Source organism: Necator americanus, chromosome X, assembly GCF_031761385.1.
Source record: "Necator americanus strain Aroian chromosome X, whole genome shotgun sequence".
Classification (NCBI taxonomy): Eukaryota; Metazoa; Nematoda; class Chromadorea; order Rhabditida; family Ancylostomatidae; genus Necator; species Necator americanus.
Genome location: NC_087376.1, coordinates 16902886 through 16920992, shown reverse-complemented (window position 1 = coordinate 16920992; position 18107 = coordinate 16902886). Strand labels below are relative to the sequence as shown.

Sequence of the window (18107 nt, the reverse complement as noted above, 5' to 3'; positions counted from 1 at the left end):
CAAAGGGGCATACGTGTTGATGGAAGATTTCTCTCGAACCTTCGTTTCGCGGATGACATCGTTCCCTTTTCGAGGTACCAATGAAGCAGAAACGATGCTCAACGAATTGAACGAAGCAGGGAAGAGAATAGGACTACGAATAAACAGAAAGAAGTCACAGTTCATGAAGAACGCGCACTGCGAGGACGGAGGAGTACAACTTGAAGGCTCCCAAATCGTGGAAACTCCGTCAGACGTATACCTCAGACGTTCTATGAACATGGAGAACGACTTGAAGGAAGAACTAAGTAGAAGAATGAGAGCAGCATGGGCAGCATTCGCAGCCGTCAGGGAAGCTACGGACCAACTGACGGACCAAGATCTTCGTGCCCATCTGTTCGACTCGACAGTCCTTCCAGCGCTCTGTTACGCAGCGGAGACGTGGGCAGACACCGCGGCCACGTCTAGGAAGCTACTTACCACCCACAGAGCCCTTGAGAGATGTCTCCTGAAGTTTAACCGGCGCACACAACACCAAGCCGGTCTTCGTAGCTCCGACTTGAGAGGAATGTCCCGTCTTCGCGACCCAGCGGAATATGTATCGAAAGCAAAACATAGATGGGCCGGTCACATCATGAGAAGAATCGACGATAGATGGACTAAAAGAACGCTAGAGTGGATCCCAAGGGACGCTAAACGCCCCCGAGGGAGACCGCCACCGAGATGGGGTGACGTGTTCGCTGCACGGATGGACCGGCTGAGAGCTCAGCTGGATACGGCTCCAGAACCTCGACAACGTCACTCACGAAACTCGAGAACATCTTGGATAACAATGGCGAGGGAACGAAACGAGTGGAAGAGATGGTGGGGCCCGCACGTCCAGTGAAGACGGGCCATCTAAGTATCTAAGTAAGTAAGTAAAGGCTAGGACGTCCGCTGGAAAGCACCCGTAGGCCTTAAAGAGTGAAAAATATGCGTGACTACCGATGTTTCAAATAGGGCGGCATCGGGAGAAAACTGAGCGTGTTCTATAGTCCCACAGCGTTGCCAACACGAAGTCGCAATATCAAACTAAGGCACGATACACTCGTACGAGCTAGTAGCCGCACTCGAACGACGTTGACATCTGTACTTGACTTCTGTGCGATGCCGAAAAAAAGATGGTATAGTAGCAAGGCTAAAAACACTAAGTACATTAAGTATTTTAAAGTCATCTATAATAGTATCAAAACATCAGTAGCAGAGTAGGCAAAATTGTCTCTCAGTGTTTCACGAATGTGATCGCGATAGTAGAGCGCTTCAGCAATTGTCTTATGAAAGCAGATAAATGACGACTTCACTAAGCGCACGCTACTCGAACGATCTGGTCAAATCAAATAAACGGCGGTACTTGAGGGCTGCTCGAAGAGAGAAGTGAGGAAATGTAACCGGAAGACTCGGTTATAGTCAAAAGTGATCTGAACAGATATGTCGAAGGAATCATGGACGATCATTAATGTTGTGGTGGTTTTGGCCAACGGAGCAGACAACAAAGATGGGAAGTGCATTATGAAGTTCGCTGATTCGAGCAAACTCGTCAACACGAAGTTTCAAAAGCGAAAACGGCAGCTTTTACAACGGCCGGGATAGGATGTAAAGTAACGGTCGTGCTGAAAGAAGACGATCAAAAGCTCGTCACCGGCGCGTAAGTCAGCACAGGATTTTGCACTTGTCCACACAATCGCACATCCAAAACACAACCTTGATGAACGATGCGGGCCTGTTTGGGTCAAAAGGTGGCGACTAAAGCGGGAAGAACCCCAAGTCATCCCACTGATCCAACTACCACCCGCCACGAACGTATAACCCCTAGTAGCTCGCAATTCGTAAGATGGTCGAAGCGCCCCGCTCTGTACTCGGTGCAACACGGCCTTACCATTGAAAATAAGGAAATAGATTTAGCTACGGACGGAGGAAGTAAAGACGAAAGACGATGCGTCTTCACAACGCCTTCTTCTAAAATAAGACACTGGAATGTTGTCAAGATAACGGGAAGACGAAAAAGTAAACAAAAAAATTAGTTACCGTCGCAAAGCCCTCCCACTACGATAATATCTAAAAGAGCCTCGGCATCCACGACGGTGACTGTCTCGTGTACAAAGCCGCGAAATCTCACCGCCTGCAACCCGAAGATGTCTAAAAAATCTACAGCGTCAATGACAAAAATGGAAGCCCTCGAATGGACCCGAAAAAGTTGCTAAAGCGGCAACGTAACTACTTCTAACTACACTATATGTACTTTTTTCAACAGAAGAGTTGATCTACTTACTGATTTTCCTAGCTCTACCTACATGTGCACCAGTTCGACAGATAACCACTGATGAAACTGAGTCGTCCATGAAACGACTAGAGGTTGGGGGAGCTGAAGAAATGCCCGACTCGCTCAGACGACGAGCACCTCAGAAAGGCGTATTCCGACGAGAAATTCTTCAATTTTGAGGCCGCTTTCAATCGACAAAACCATCATGTGCTTTCTAGAATATTCCAAGGAGCTAAAAGGAAAGAATCGTGAATTGAGCAACCCACCCTGCTCAGGTCATGGTTTTGGCGGGTGTTCGTCGAGCCAGGTGCAAAAATCGACAAGGAATGCTACCTCAAAACCATTCTCGAGGAGGAACTGCTGCCCTGGGCTAATTCTCATTTTGGGAGTGACCCTTGGACATATCAGCAAGACGGCGCGCTGGCCCACAAGCGCAAAATAGTTTAGCAGTGGTGCCGAGAACATCTACCGGACTTCATTCCTACTTAGGATTGGCCGGCCTCCTCCCCGTATCTCAACCTTTTGTACTATGCCGTATGGGGTTATCTGAAGCAGAAAGCTTGTGCTACTCCTCATTCCAACGAGTGGTCACAGAAGACGACCACTGGAAGAATGGGAGAATATCCACATCGACTACCTTCGTCCAGCGATCGACTTGCTTCCGAAACGACTCAGGGCCGTTAATGCAAACCGATGGGGCCGTATTGAAAAATGAAGATACTGTGCTGTTCCAAGTCGCATAGGGATTTCTTTATGTGTTTCACTTTGTTTGAGCCACTATGACGTTCAAATTATGTATACACATAGTATTTGCGTTTTACCGAGTAGTAGCATAAGTTCCTTCCAAAATTTCAAACGACATTGCAAATATTTCAAAACTAGCGGACATGGGCAAAAAAAAAAAACATTCTCATTCAAACTCGACGTTATCGTTCGGGCAACTTTTCGATTCCTTTCCCCAGGACTGGAGCTTGAACTTGAAGAAGACGCAGTGTACTTTCTATAAATCAACCTCAATCTTGAAGATCTTTCTGTGCAAGAAGAGCTGGAGATAGCTGAAGAGCTAGTAATCGAAAGAAGCAAGGATAGGATTACAATCTAAGCAGGCTGTGGGATGACCAGATTAAGAAATGATACCTTCTTTGTACATTTGAACTAGGTCGACATGAGGTTGGACCGCCATTAAGTCAGAAATTTGGTAGGGAAGGAGAGTGTGGCGAAGTTGAGCCGAGTCGGAGTGGACCTTCTGTGCCACGGTAGCATGTAAGGAGCCACGCAAGAGTAAATACGGGAATACGAGGTTATCAAATAAATCGGAAAAGACTTATGCGACTATTCAAAAGTGAAGGACAAACGGCGAATCTTGATTTTTCTTCTCTTCTCTTTCCAAAAAGTAATTTCGTAAAAGACCGTTCAATTCGTCCTGATAACCACGAGGTAACTGTGACGACTTAAACTCTGCCACCAAGCAAAGCTTATGGCACAAAGCAAAACAAATCTTTAAACATTCCATGCCAAAACTAACCTCGGATAGGTAATGAAATCATTGTATTTCCAACTGGTGTAACTGCGTCACGATGTGTGTAGGTCGTCACCGATTTACTATGGACAAAGACGGAAGAACGGAGAAAATTTCCAAATTTATGAGTTCGTTCGTTTTGGCCATACCAAAGAAGGCCACTGAGAAGGCAGATTGGTTTAGAAAGGCAATAAAACAGAGAAGAGGCACCACGTACTCGCTCTCTATAACTATGATTCGATCGCGTGGCATCATTTGCAATATGCTTCCGTCATGCTCTGACTGCAATGGATCACGCACTTCAGCCACATTGAACTCCGCCTATAAAGTATTACTGTAAGAAAAACTTCGACACAACATCTCCAGGAGTTCTGAAGAAAAGACCCGGTGAATCAGATCTAGCCGACGACTTCGGTACTTACAATAACAGGAAAGTCTGCTGTTTCAGCAATACTCAAATTCTCTGTCCATCCGCAATTCGCTGTAAATTCCATAAAGTAGTTAGTACAAAGACAGAGTCAAACAGATTTCGTGAGTACTGGAAGATTTTGCTTCAAATTAAAGTTCAATCAGCTGGCAAAAAAAAATGAAATGTTCAGCGTCGCCGAAAAGTTATTACAATTCTCGCAGATCATCAAAAAATCTGTATCAGTGAGCATTGATACTGGAATTTTCACTGTGGCGTGTTAGGGGGCGGAGGGGATGATCAGCACAAAAGCCCTGTTCTGGAAGGCGACCAATCTTCCGCAGCTGTACAACAGCAGGCTGTAGGCGAATGCGATCAACTCAAAACCATAGGTGCGATAAGGAGGAACTGGACCCTCCTCAGGTGAAGGGGATCTAGCTCATGGGGTGTAGCTCAAGTGATGAGGACCGCACAAATCCGGAAAAAACGCGTGTGGATTGGCCCCGTGTGTTTCCATCTCCCGTCGCCAACCTTCCAAAAGTGAAGGGGGTCGGAGAACCGACTCCGACCATCGCATGTATGCTCGAAACTGATGTAATTCTATCACTAACTTTTGTTAAAGAATGGAACCCTGGTGGGAAATTCTGTACGAAAAGGAGTCAGCATTATATTCTAGCACAAGGCTGCAATACGACAAACGTCGGCTTGAAAGCAGCGTATCGCCAAATACTCGACGTTCCTTTTTCTGTAGTAGAGTAGAAAGTGGTAGAGGAATAGTTTAAGAAACATCGCGATCATTTCCTTACACCACACAAATCCAGAAAAACACGTATTTTAGCCCCGTGTGTTTCCGTCCCCCAGCAACGCAACCTACTACAGCAGATAGAATGTAGGAAATCTTTAGCGAGTCTGCGAATGTGCAGGTTAGGCAGCTTCTGCTTGAATAATGCTGATTGGATCGCGGATGTTCGAAGAGGATGCGATTGCCCGCGTCCAATCGCATAATAAACATTACTTGGGAGTGAAAGACAAGCGCTACTATGTGCAACTTGTTGCGAGAACTACGCGCGATCCCTCTCGTACTCGTCATCACTCTGAGTATCTATCTATCTATTCAAAGAGTGATGACAGCATCGAAAACTTTGCAATTTACAGCCTCCAATTGCTAGATTTTCACCCACAGCTTATAGTTTTACACCTCATCTGATTCTGAAATACCTAATCATGCTATGCAATAACGGCTTATTCTGCCAGATTTTTTTTTTGTGTAAAGGAAATTCGAGGAATGTGAGATGGCCAGCGGCGTTAGATAGGTGTGGCGGTGTTACAAAGTGGTAGAATGGGCTGAGACAGCCAGCGGCACAAAACGACAAAGTGGGGTGAGGGTCCCACGGATTGGTGCACGGCGCCGCAGAGTTGAAAGGAGCTGAGACAGGTTTCGCGGAGTATAATTAGTGTGCCGCCGCCAGAAATTTTAATCAGCAACTTCGCACCAGTATCGTGCAATAATTCCAAGTAGTTTTGTCGTAAGTCAGATGAGAAATTGTGAACCGTTTTATGCCCGTGACAACCACATGCACCAGGTAGGCAAGCCTCGCCTATCTACTCGCCTGTACTCTCACCATGTTTGCCGGATCCTACATCCAAAAACTGGACACTTGCATGCAGACAGCTGTTTAAATAGAACCTTGTCTAATACTTTCGAATATGTTTCCAAACTGCTGTGGTGTCGAAGGGACATAATATAAGTTTGAATATTCTCTAAAGATAGAAGGTTAAGACAATGTTAGCAAAATGACAACAAGAAAACATAGAAGAAGGCTTCCATCCATGCGTATGTTTCCGAAAATAAGAGCGAAAAAGCTTCTTTTGAAAAGAAACAATTTTAAATCTATGGCAGAACTTTACGGGACATGTTCCTACCTTGAATCTATATTGATAACAAAAAGCAAGTGAAGCGAGCATCAGAAGAAGTCTGAGGTCGGACTTTACCCGGACGTTTGGACTGGCAAAGAATATGCTACGTAATAAGTTTGTGTATAGACGAAGTCGGTGGGATACAATATATTTGGGTTCTTTACTGGACAATTGCATTGATGGCGTGAACTAGGACAGAACGTTGTGGAAAGATCGCATCGAAATAACGCGCTTGGAGACATGCACCATAAAGAGTTTAAAAAAAATGTGAGACAACTTCTTGGTAAAAGTGTGCAAACTCACTCCTAACAACAACGTCCTCAGGAGACTGAATCTGGGACGGAGATCAGGATTTATGTTCCAACATAAACTAATTAAGTCATATATTTGTTGGGAACAATAGCGAGGTTTCTCGAGGCGATCTCCTGCATCGAGCCGCTTAAGTACCTAAAGACGGAACACAGTACGGAAACATGGAATATCAAATTACTTCAAGTGAATCTATAACAAGCGTTGGCAAAAATACGGTACTCAGCGGAACAGACAAATACACAAATACAAATACATATACGGAACTTCAGTAGCATAATGATACTCTGCAGTGATTCAGAGACTACAGCTGTTTTGAAACCAGGACCTACTGCGACATATCTCTTACGTCGTAACAAGGCAAATCCATTTTCACTATTTGAGTACGTCTCTCTATTCCTCACACTGACGTAGCAACACCAAACATAAAATTGGAGCACTGCGATATTCACAAATGACACTATTATTGCGAGCCCGAAGAGACTGCAACGGGCCTCATCCAAGCCTACCCAAACGGCTGCGCGGGCGCTCACTTCGCAGCGCGCTGGCTCGCTACCAGGTCTGCCATATCGGCGGGCCTTTACAAGCGTGAAGCCCTCTACTGTTAAAAGAGACTCACAGCTATTCGACCTGACTTCAATGAGTCCAATGGATAACTTCTACGTTCGCCACGCCACAAAGGCGCCTGCCACATCACTTATTCTAGCTTGAAATATCTGCTTAGGTAATTTATTTCTAGATATGTATTCTATGTTGTGACTTCTTTTCTCACTTGAATAGTCTTCGTTTCTTGACATAGGCTAGCTTGCAGTTGTTTTCGGCAGGAATATTGAATTTTGATGACTCGTGGCTTCTACAACTCACGGCTGGCACAACCTCTGTTAACGCACTACTAATGTAGTTGAAAATTTGGTTTCTTTCACGAGTTGTTGCCATGTTGTCATTCCAGAGGTTCTCTCGTCCGAAATACGACATGCTATCATGTCGGTAAGAAATCGTACGGCACCTGGTCCCGTCCCGACAAAATAAGACCAGAACACCTGGAGAACCTTTCGTCAGTACTCACCAACACCTTGACGAGACTCTTTACATGTTACCTGTCGGAACGCAAGGTTCCTAAACAGTGGAAGACCACCAAGACCGTGTTGTTGTATAAAAAAGGAGATCCACATGATATCGGCAACTATCGTCCAATTTGCTTACTGTCCGTCATCTACAAGCTCTTTACAAGAGTGATCCTTAATAGGATCTTGGATGAAGGACAGCCATGCGAGCAAGCAAAGTTTCGGAAACGATTCAGCACGATTGACCACATTCACACTGTTTCGAAACCCATCGAGGTATCATGAGAGTACAAGATGCCACTCTGTCTCACCTTCATCGACTTGAAGAAGGCCTTCGACTCAGTTGAGACGGAAGCGGTCATGGAGGCCTTGGACAACCAGGATGTCCCTACTCTGTATATAAAGGTACTTCGAGAGTTGCACAATAAATTCACGACCGGGATTTCGCCATTCTACAAGAATATCATCATTGACGTGAAGAGGGGTGTCCGACAGGGTGATACATTCTCACCTAAAATACTCACAGCCACCCTCGAGAATGCAATGCGAAAATTGGAATGGGACGACATGGGAGTGAAGGTTGATGGTCGACAGCTACACACCATTTGCGCTTCGCTGATGACATCGTACTGATAACACCTAGCATTAGCCAAGCGGAACGAATGCTGACCGAGTTCGCCGAAACATGTGGATGCATCGGTCTTCAGCTGAATCTACAAAAGACGATGTTCATGCGCAACGGATGGGTCTCGGATGCCCTATTCACGGTCAACGAAGCGAACATATCCCAATGCACCAGCTAGGTTTATCTGGGTTGAAAAATAAACATGAAGAACGACCTGACCCCCGAGCTGGGCAGGAGGAAGCGAGCGGCTTGGGGAGCGTATAAAAGCATCGAGGATGTAGTGAAGAAGACCAGGAACACCCGGCTCCGTGCTCACCTCTTCAACACCACCGTACTTCCTGCTTTAACCTGTGCTTCGGAAACCTGGGCATTTCGCAAGCAGGAAGAAAACGCGGTGAGCCTCATTGAACGCGAAATTGAGAGAGTGATGCTAAGAGTATCCCGTTTCACGCAAGTGAGAGATGGGATTCGAAATTCTCTCCTACGTCAGCGATCGAAGATTAGAGACGCCGCCGCGTTTGCCAAGGAAAGTAAAATAAGGTGGGCCGGACACGTGATGCGCTTCAACGACAACCGTTGGACCGGAGCCGTGAGCAGCTGGGTTCCCCCCGATATTAAGCGCACTACAGGAAGACCGCCGACCCACCCGATGGTCAGATTTCTTCACGAAATCCTTCAAAGAAAGTTATGATTCTCTTCGTGTCCCACGCGAAAGGAGGAACCACTGGGCTACTCTGGCATGCGATCGGGACAAATGGAAGGATTACTGGCGCCCGCTCGACCAGTTCGAAGATCAACTTGAGTCAAGGTCAAGGTGATCAAGCGCCGATTATCATGCAGTATGCACTGCTTAACTGGGAGCAAAGTAAGCTACACAATTACATGCTAGGAAGTAAATACAGGATGAAAAAAGGAGAGTAACGTTAAGAAGAAAGAGTGAAAAACAAAAACAATGGGAAATGAAACTACACGTTAAATAAGGAAAGCAATGCAAGAGCAAATGGAAAGATGAGAAGAAAACTGGACAAAGCAATAGAAAGATTTTAGCTGTGCAGTTAGCTGAAGTGATCGTCGTTAGCTGCATGATAAAGATCAAAAAGCCAATTCCAATTTCATCCCTTACTCAGTTTGAAATTCGGAGGTCATACTTTCTTTCTTTCTTGGATTAAGGTTTATGGTGATATTCTCCTCGTTCGTTTTAACGTAAGAGTGCGTAAAACACCTTAAGGCATTCATTTTCCACCTTCCTCTAAGCTTACTCCTCTGAAACAACAGAGGAAGCAGTTACTCAGTGTATCACTTTGAATTTCGCGGCGCGTTAGCATTGGTCCAAAGGGCGGAGCCTCTCGCAGCCGGGTGTAAGTTTAGATACGAGTATGGAGAAAGTATGTTTCTTCTAAAAACTTCTGTTGTTTTTTTTCTTCATGTGTGCTTTTCAGTTTCCGTCGGTTCTTCAGAGTCGTTTTCCACGTCATTGTAGTCGTTGTTCGTAATTTATACGATGCTGCTCTTCACTGCTCTGCTCCAATTGGCCCGCCGCGACGCGGCCGCGAAAACAAAGTCTGCCGCCGTGCTGTGTTTTATTGGTTTGTGGCTTATGAAGGGCCGCCTATTTGGCAGACCTGGCAGCGAGCAACCGCGCCGCGACGCAACCGCTCGCGCAGCCGTTTAGGTGAGGCCCGTTGCAGTCTACTCGGACTCGCAATAGTAGTGTCATTTGTGAACGTCGCAATTCTCCAATTTTATGTTTGGTGAAGTTCCAAAGCACCACAGAAAGAATTGGAGGCGATTAAAGAAACCTACATCGACTGCTCTGCAGCCAATCCATGGATCCTCCCCGTAACTAAATATTTCCCAAGCCGTAACTCCAAAAGCCCAGACATCAGAAGCGTGAGAGAAAATCCGATGACGAAGTGATTCTGGTGGACACCTATATAACATGATATCAAATAAATCAAATGCAGATAACTGCAGAAGGTAGAGAAGAAGGTAAAGCGCATAATATGCTCTAGAAAGTTTGGACACGATGAATCTTCATTTCTGTGGGTTCAACATCAAAGTGAATTGATTTTTGAAAACCAATACAATCAACGACAACTTACCACGAAAAAGGAACTCGTTTTTGCGCATGCATGACATACGTCCTTTCGTTCTCTTTCAGATTCCTCATCAGTCCAAAATCACATAGCTTCACCACCTAAAAAAATCAGTTCATCAAGACCTTGACAAACGCACAGATCAATCAATGAAAACTATACGGGGTACAAATGCTACATAATCTAGTGATATACTCTCAAAGATGATCTCCACTATCATCTTCTAGCATTAAAGCAAATGACAGAGTGAATTGATTCGCATGCTCTGTGTTCTCTCGATGGATACTATATAGTAAAAAAAAGATAAAGGGTCAGAGGTTCTGTCAACTTAAAGAATCATGCACATACCACGAACGTGATCCATGGAAGAAAAATATTATGAAAAAAAAGGAGAAGAAAGGAAATGAAAGTGAAAGCGCCAAACGAGAGAAACGTTAGGAACCGCATTCTGCGACAACTTATCTTTAGGGGAAGTGGGTGGCAGCGATGTTCGGGAACTGCACTGCGTAACAGTTAATTTCATCACCAGACCATTTTGCATTGCTCCTACCTTATGCCCCACCCATCGCACCGACACAACTCGCTTTAGTATTAGCAAAGAAACTCAAATATTGCAATCACTCCTCAAATTTATGAGGATGAAAAGCAGCAGCATTAAAGTATAGAAGATTTAGATGTAGCAGTAGTTGAATTTTGAAATAATTGGACATTTTTGTTCGCTCGTTATTTTAAGTCTGATCTTTCTATTCAAACTGTTATTTTACTTCCTTTTTATTCTGCTTCATGTATATTGAAATTAATGAATTAATAAGTTACAATACATTCTCGTTCAGTTTTACTCACCGTATAATAAGGTGTGAAAAATGGCTAACAAGGGGATGATGTTTCCGCATGCATACCCTAAAGGCACGAAACTGAATGTCTCTGTGTACAAGCATAGAATGCCACCCTTGTAAAGGCTCCGCTTCCCTCAGATGCTTATTTATTGGTTTTACTTAAAAAGATCCACTAGGGTTATTAAATTCTGCACAGTCGGCGACTCCTGCATGTTACATGTTTCCAAGGACCACCCGCTCCATTCCCCTTCTCTTCGCGAAAATGCGTTCACCGATCATTCTAAACTATGCGATTCAAATTCGTGTGTGCGTCGAATTGTATGGTTTTCTCGCGGTAGCTCAGTCTCTGTTCATTGGTGTTATGTGTATTTACTGCAGCTAGAGCTCGGCTTCATCTATCTGATTTTCCTCCGGTTCTAACTCGATTCGTTCTGGAAACATACTTCCTTCTAAGAGTTGCTTACAGTTATTCAACCTTATGGTGGTCCGTCCACACGGACATGTTGACTAACTGCCTTTTGCATACATTCCAATCCAGCCCACTGTAAGTACCAGCTAAATCACGGGTGCATCTTTTTTTACCATCTTTTGGGGGCACAGTACATGTTACCTACGTATCAACTGCAGTTCAGAGACGTAAGGCAAAGAACTCACGCACCATTGTCAAGATGACTAACTTCGGTCATCTTGAAGTGAATCAGTGGGAAACGAACGTCCCAATGATGGTGTTTCACACTGAAAGTTTGGGACAGCGACTATCTGATCTAGCTCTATCTCAGTCAAATTTCAACTTACTGACGAACTCCTGTTCTTGATTTAGTTAGTTACGCACTGCGATGGCTCTCCCGCAAAATTGTGGACTGATGCAATTGGACATTAACCACGCGCTCTAATGTAATGAAACTGCAGTTTTCACTGCGGAAGTTGCGATATATGCTATAGACTATACAAGTAAGCGCAGAATCGATGACCACTGCCAACAGAAGATTTGGTGCGGAGAGCACTTCCGAGTCAACTTTAATGAGTTGGTTCACAAAGCTCGCCGCCTCCACGGATCCTCACTAAAGGGATCACAGCCGGTTAGTCATGAGGCTACGTGACGTGTCCCCAGGTGGCGGATAGGGGGCTAATCGCGGACCAAAAGAGATCCTGTGCCTGTCAAGAGACGCGGGTGGATTCAGGGGATGGGATCCCTGTTTCTGCTGAACCAGGACCGACTCATAAAATTCTTGTACCCCGCAAGTCGGTCCGACCAAAAATCTGCAATCAAGTGACTGGGAGGTGCAAGGGAGTCGACTCCAACAAATAAACTCCATTTGTCCACGACACGAATCGGACGGCTGCGGATGAGAATATGTGGTTCAGTGCTAGCTTTGACGATCTTCGTTGCGTACGCTCCAGCATAAAGCTACGAAGAAGTCGAAGCTTTCTGTTTGGAACTCGAGAAATCCTACCGAGATAATCATACCTTCTACAAGGTCATAATTAGTGATTGTGATGTCAAGATTGGTCCGAAAAGAACGCCTGAGGAACCTCACGTCGGGACCCACGGTTTACAATGGAATGAACAGGGGGAGTTCATCATAAGACCATCCAAGGGAATTCGCAATTCCAGAAGCCCTCATCTCTACCCTGGACATAGAAGTCACCCGGTGGAGTTCACCGTAATGAAATAGATCTCATTATTGTCAGTAAAAGGTTCTGCCCGACGGAGGTCGCTGTTGCGCCAAAGTTCTATATGGGATCACACCACCGCCTCCTCCGAGGAAGATTTTTCTTCACAAGGAAAGAGACAACCGCCAAGTTCAGAGAGCGAAGTCCCAGAACTATCATTAAGTGGGATCTATTCGCTACGTTAGCTGGTTTTTGGGCATATTCCACCTTCACGACTGCACGAGGAAGTTTGAGAGTTTTAAAACCACAAACAGACGCCTGCCTCTCGAAACTCTTGGGCTGATACGAGCGCAAGCGTGGAGCAGCAAGAGCCGCAGCAAACCAATAACTCACGTCTGGGGAACGGTCAAGGTACCCGTATGATGTGCCGCCGCGTATCCAGGCGGCTAATGAGCGTGCTTAATTGCACCGCACGTCTCCTGATACCGTCATAATCGCTACAGTAGCCTGATTGCTCCTCTTCTGCTACTTCTTCAAGACGCCCCGCCCACGCCACCTTTCTTTCCCATTTCGCCGCGTCTACCGCTCTTACGACGATTTTTTTTTTGCCGCGCCTGCAACTCTTATGATGCGCTTTTAAAATCGAACGGAAAGGAAAGTACCTGGTATTAGATGTTGTTCGAAGGTCTACATAAAGTGTGCTTGTAAGTTAATATAAAAGAAGGAAAGAATGAAATAGGCTCGTATAAGTGACATGCCATTTAAAAATGCGAGCGAAAATGAAATTATTCTGTTTCGACTTGTTAGGTGGAAAACATATCCATCTCTGGGAATGCGAGAGATATTTCAAAAAAATATCCCACTGATCGGTGTTATGCTATCTTCTTTACTTTTTTTCTCTTTCTAAGGATTTCTTTTTGTTTATCTTGCTGGGTAAAACTGGCATCCAACGATTAACGAGGCGCGAATACCTCGCAGACATACATTGTACCTAAAGGTATATCTCGAAGATACAAAAGTCTCTGTTCCTCACTAATACACCTGTCATATTGATTTTATGCAGAGAATAGGTAGAAATGAAGCGATAAAACGCTGTTGAAAGAGGTTTGAAGAACCATACAAAGTTCTATCATATAAAACTGTATAAAACGTACAAGAAAGTATTGAAATATTTGACATGCGCTCTATATGAACATTATATTTAAGTAAGATTTTGAAAACGTAAAATGTAGAAAGGAGTTTAAAGAATGTATACAAAGTAATGAGCGCATAAAGTTGCTGTTATTATAGCTGCTGCAGTTGAAAGTTGAACGCGAATTCGTTGAATGGCATCGTGACAAACACATACTTATGCACTGCTAGTTTATATAGAAAACTTTGGGCATGAAATGTGTTAAATTATGAGATGTGTGAAAATATATGCATATTATTCTTTTCCCTGGAGCATCTTTTTGAGATAATTTTTACTTATGTAAAGTTACATTGGATAGAAGGATCTACTTCTCTTTTATACCCAATAATATGCGCCTAGTTTACTATACCCGTACATCAAAATTCGCTGCGGCAGTTGGTTTTTCACTCCCCCTCCCTTCAAAATTCGCACTATCCACCGCTTCGTCGCGGCGCGAACGTCGCGCGCGACATTTATTAGAGAACAATGGGAAGGCGGAGAGCAGCGATCTCAGGCGGTCGTGGAGGATGTATAACTGCTGGAGCGGCGGCCGTAACGCGGAGTGGCGCGGTGCTGAAGGGAGGACAGGAGCATTCAGCCGGTATTCACGGGTACCTCTGTCCCGCACCCCTCACGTCCGACCTCGCAAAGCTTTGCAGGAAGTCGATAAAGGAAGACCTTAAAGAGAGAAGAGCAGAAGTGCTCGCTGAAGCTGCATAGGCAGGAAAAAGCATCCGAGAGAAGACGAACATGTCATTCCAGAGGCACTTCCGCACGAAGTACGACATGTTATCATGTCGGTATGAAATCGTACGGCACCCGGTCCCGAGAATAAGATCAGAACACCTGAAAAAACCTTTCGCCAGTACTCACCAACACCTTGACGAGGCTCTTTACACGTTACCTGTCGGAATGCAAGGTTCTTAAACAGTGGAAGACCACCAAGACCGTGTTGTTGTATAAAAAGGAAGATCCACATGACATCGGTAACTATCGCCCAATCTGCTTACTGTCCGTCATCTACAAGCTCTTTACAAAAGTGATCCTTATTAGGATTGAAAGAGTTTTGGATGAAGGACAGCCGTGTGAGCAAGCAGGGTTCGGAAAGGATTCAGGACGATTGAACACATTCACACTGTTTCGAAACTAATCGAGGTACCACAAGAGTACAACATGCCGCTCTGTCTCATCGACTTGAAGAAGGCTTCAACTCAGTTGAGACGGAAGCGGTCACGCAAGCCTTGGACAACCAAAGCGCACCTACTTAGTATATAAAGCAACTTCGAGGGTTGTACAGTAACCTCTCGCCATTCTACAAAAATATTTGAATGATCGGAGGTGAAAGTTGATGATCAGCGCCACTTGGACTTTGCTGATGACATAGTTGTGATAACATCTAGCAGTCAAGCGGAACGAATGCTGACCGAATTCAACGAAACGTGTAGACCCATCGGTCTCTGCAATCGATGAGCTGAATCTGCAAAATACGACGTTCATCGAAACAGGTGGGTCTCGGATGCCCTATTCACGATCAACGGAGCGAACATATCCCACTGCACCAGCTACGTTTATCTGGGTGGGAAATTGAACATGATGAACGACGTGACCTCCGAGCTGGGCAGGAGGAAACGAGTGGTTTGGGGAACATATAAGAGCATCGAGGGTGTACTGAAGAAGATCAGGAACACCCGGCTCCGTGCTCACTTCTTCAACACCACCGTACTTCCAGCTCTGACCTATGCTTCAGAAACCTGGACGCTTCGCAAGGAGGAAGAAAGTGCGGTGAACGTCATTGAACGCCCAATGGAGAGAGTGATAATAGAAGCATCCCGCTTCATGCAAGCGAGGGACGGGATTCGAAGTTCTATCCGACGTCAGCGGTTGATGATTAGAGACGCCGTCGCATTTGCCAAGGACAACAAAGGGCGGAAACGTGATGCGCTTCAACGGCAACGGCAAAAATATGAAGGAGCAAAATCAAAAGGGAATACAAAAGAACGATCACAAATGAAATTGAGGAGACTGAAAACGACATGCATTTCAATGAAACGATTGCAAAGGTAAACGAAATTATCTATATATTAAGTGCAAGAGTCATAGAAGCAAGGAAGTACAACGGAAAACTTGCCGCCAGAGCAGAGCAGCAGACCGCAATAGATTCAACTGCGACTGGGGAAACCGAAGTAAGTCCCCCTAAAGAAGTAAAGAAGAAGATGAAGACTTTATATGTCGCACTCTCAAACCAAAACAACTAAACTTGAATCAGAGGGAGCCAGTCCATGATCAAGTCAGTGTTTCTATTCTTTCAGACAACTCTGCTACCAATTTATTGACCCCGAAGGGATGAATGGGTTGAACTAAGAAGGTTTCATATTAGCACTACAGTCGCAACACTTCTTACCTTCTACTGAACAAGAATTTCTTCCTCGTGGTAATTGGATGTGTGGAAAAGTACTGTAAACAATACCAAGTGCAGATAGTCTTGTAAAATCAGAGAAACTCGGTACTCCAAGCAAGAGGGTTCTCCAAAGATCATTCAATAAAAGCTTTACGCATTGGAAATACGTAGTTCTGCGGAAGATTCACTTCCGAAAGTTGAAAAAGACTGGACTTCTAAGCGGGAGATGCAACAGCAAGAAATAGCAGATTCAGGAAAATTATCTTCCTGTAGAATTCGTTAAGCAAGTTAATCGAAAACGCCTTGAAGATTATCCGAGAATTCGAAAGTCTTGACGGAACCTCTACTTCTTCAAGTAAATCAGTGTTCACATATCTGCTGATGTTAACGTTGTCAACTGTATGTCTTGTAATGAGAATAACTCAATAAAGTGCAGCGAAGGGAGAGTCAAAATAATACCTTCCACATCAAGATTTGAGCTGTGCATCAACATAATGTGCAGGATTATATTCAACGTATCAAAAACCTATATATTTGAACCAGAAAAGTCATCATTAGATGAAGGTAACACGATTACATTGCGCTCTGAGAGTGAGTGTTCTGGTTTTCTCGACTGTGCAGTACGAACCGCCAGACTTTCGCCATTTTTGCGAAGTAATTCTCATTGTTGCCTACCCCAAGATATAAACACTTAAACAGTGTTACCTTATTTTTCTGTCATTAGCATCATGTCGATTATATGGCTAATTAATGCACATGAACTACAAAGAGGGTACTCGAAATTCAACCTTGCAGGAAGAAACAGATCCACTAAAAACATTAAATACGCATCCGAACATTATACCATCTACTTTGTCGATTTGTGGTCCTTAGCATTAGCTGACCAAGTAATAACCAGTCAGCATGGATATATGCAAGACAATGAAGAGGTAGTATGCGAAACTCACAGAAACTGTACTTATAACCATTACGAAGAAGGTCTGTTCAATAAAATCAACTCCTATCTTCGCATTCGAATTAACCATGCTAATAAAAGCAACGGACTTTTAAAGACAACCTCGAGATCAGACAAACCAACCTGTCCCAAAGACTCGTTATTTTCACTTGGCAGAACTCAAGATCTACCACACAATAAGATGCTCGCAAATGGGCTCTTGCACTTAGTGCAGTAGAGCTAATCCAGACGAAGTAGTTCCTGAGTTCAAAAGATCGTCTCCATATCCAGGATGCTCTGTTTGTGTTAATACATGCGGTTACATAACGTGTAGTTGCTTTTTTTACCATTTCAAACATGGAAGTTTGTGAGAATAGCCCATGTTCTGAAGAAGCCCCGCACTGTCTATGGAACAGTAAGTTGCATGGAGGGGCCTCCAGTAATTCAAATCGATGTTAATTTCATGTTCTATAATAAAGGAAAACTGAAAATCTTTTAAATTACAACCTTATGTCACATGAAACTACAACGAATTGTCGTTGACAATGACTTCTCTGCAATTACAGCATTCTTCTATGATGGACAAATGATTTGTTGTAGCGCCAATGGAGGCTATGGTGCTATCAGATTCCTATTAACTTCCTGTTGAATGTGAGTCAGAATGTATCTTGAAGTTATTTAAACTTGCCCTCGTGAATTGGGTTGAAGGTCAAGTCGTAAGCGTAAATTTTTAGTACCTATACATGCACATGGAAACAAACAGTATATGTAACTATATGCCAAAACTCAAGAACAGTCTGACATGGACACCGTTTCTTTCCCTTTTTTTCTCTCTTAAATTCTTGAATGACTCATTTAGGCCGCTCCATACGCAGCAAAAATCTCAAGGGCTGTTTCAGCCACCTTACGGCCTCGATTAAATGTGAAAAGTGACTGGATA

At 44.3% G+C, this 18107-nt stretch overlaps 2 protein-coding genes across 3 annotated transcripts in view; one reads left to right on the top strand and one right to left on the bottom strand.

The window, feature by feature from the left end:
• Positions 1 to 52: 52 nt before the first annotated feature.
• Positions 53 to 865, top strand: RB195_023645 (uncharacterized protein; the record flags this gene model as incomplete). Its single annotated transcript, XM_064211155.1, has 1 exon — positions 53 to 865. One exon carries the CDS (start codon positions 53 to 55, stop codon positions 863 to 865), a length of 813 nt encoding a protein of 270 aa, XP_064067036.1.
• A 1170-nt stretch (positions 866 to 2035) lies between these two features.
• Positions 2036 to 18107, bottom strand: part of RB195_023644 (uncharacterized protein) — a gene marked incomplete at both ends in the record, with an annotated part of 29538 nt that continues 13466 nt past the window's right edge. The window contains 6 exons of one of the 2 annotated variants that reach the window (XM_064211152.1): positions 2036 to 2154; positions 3804 to 3958; positions 4015 to 4118; positions 6424 to 6567; positions 9922 to 10048; positions 10221 to 10315. In XM_064211152.1, coding sequence (XP_064067035.1) covers positions 2036 to 2154; positions 3804 to 3958; positions 4015 to 4118; positions 6424 to 6567; positions 9922 to 10048; positions 10221 to 10315 — 744 coding nt within the window. Of the gene's footprint in view, positions 2155 to 3614; positions 3737 to 3803; positions 3959 to 4014; positions 4119 to 6423; positions 6568 to 9921; positions 10049 to 10220; positions 10316 to 18107 lie in introns of those variants that run through there. The other variant, XM_064211154.1, reaches the window with a different exon arrangement.